This window comes from Buceros rhinoceros, unplaced genomic scaffold, assembly GCF_000710305.1.
Source record: "Buceros rhinoceros silvestris isolate BGI_N320 unplaced genomic scaffold, ASM71030v1 scaffold1059, whole genome shotgun sequence".
Taxonomy (NCBI): domain Eukaryota; kingdom Metazoa; phylum Chordata; class Aves; order Bucerotiformes; family Bucerotidae; genus Buceros; species Buceros rhinoceros.
Genome location: NW_010430687.1, coordinates 1 through 390, shown reverse-complemented (window position 1 = coordinate 390; position 390 = coordinate 1). Strand labels below are relative to the sequence as shown.

The 390-nt window shown below is 50.3% G+C and overlaps 1 protein-coding gene across 1 annotated transcript in view; it reads left to right on the top strand.

The window, feature by feature from the left end:
* The window catches only part of ARHGEF9 (Cdc42 guanine nucleotide exchange factor (GEF) 9), a 48,843-nt gene extending 48,481 nt beyond the window's left edge, over positions 1–362 (top strand). Inside the window, exon 8 of the mRNA XM_010143094.1 lies at positions 181–362. Within this exon, the coding sequence (XP_010141396.1) occupies positions 181–362 (182 nt within the window). The remainder of the gene's footprint in view (positions 1–180) is intronic.
* Positions 363–390: the final 28 nt, after the last annotated feature.

Here is a 390-nt window from a genome sequence, read left to right as displayed (position 1 = left end):
AGAGCTGGGAGCACAGGCAGCGGCTGCGTTCCTCCGTAGATCTGCCGTCTCTAGCACGTCTCCCGGTTGGTGGGACCCTGGTTGTTAAGCAATAAGAAGCGATAGCATGACGAAGAAAGACTATTGACCCGATTGCACTTTGACTGATCTGTTTCTTTTTCCCCCCAATCATCGATGCAGGTGTGAGCTACTCCAAGTCGGTTCCTCCAGCCTACCCACCACCCCAGGATCCATTAAATCAGGGACAATACATGGTGACAGATGGCATTTCCCAGTCCCAGGTCTTCGAGCTCACCGAACCCAGACGCAGCCAGGCACCATTCTGGCAAAACTTCAGCAGGTTAACACCATTCAAAAAATAATACCTAGAGAGATGGAGAATTTTAACTT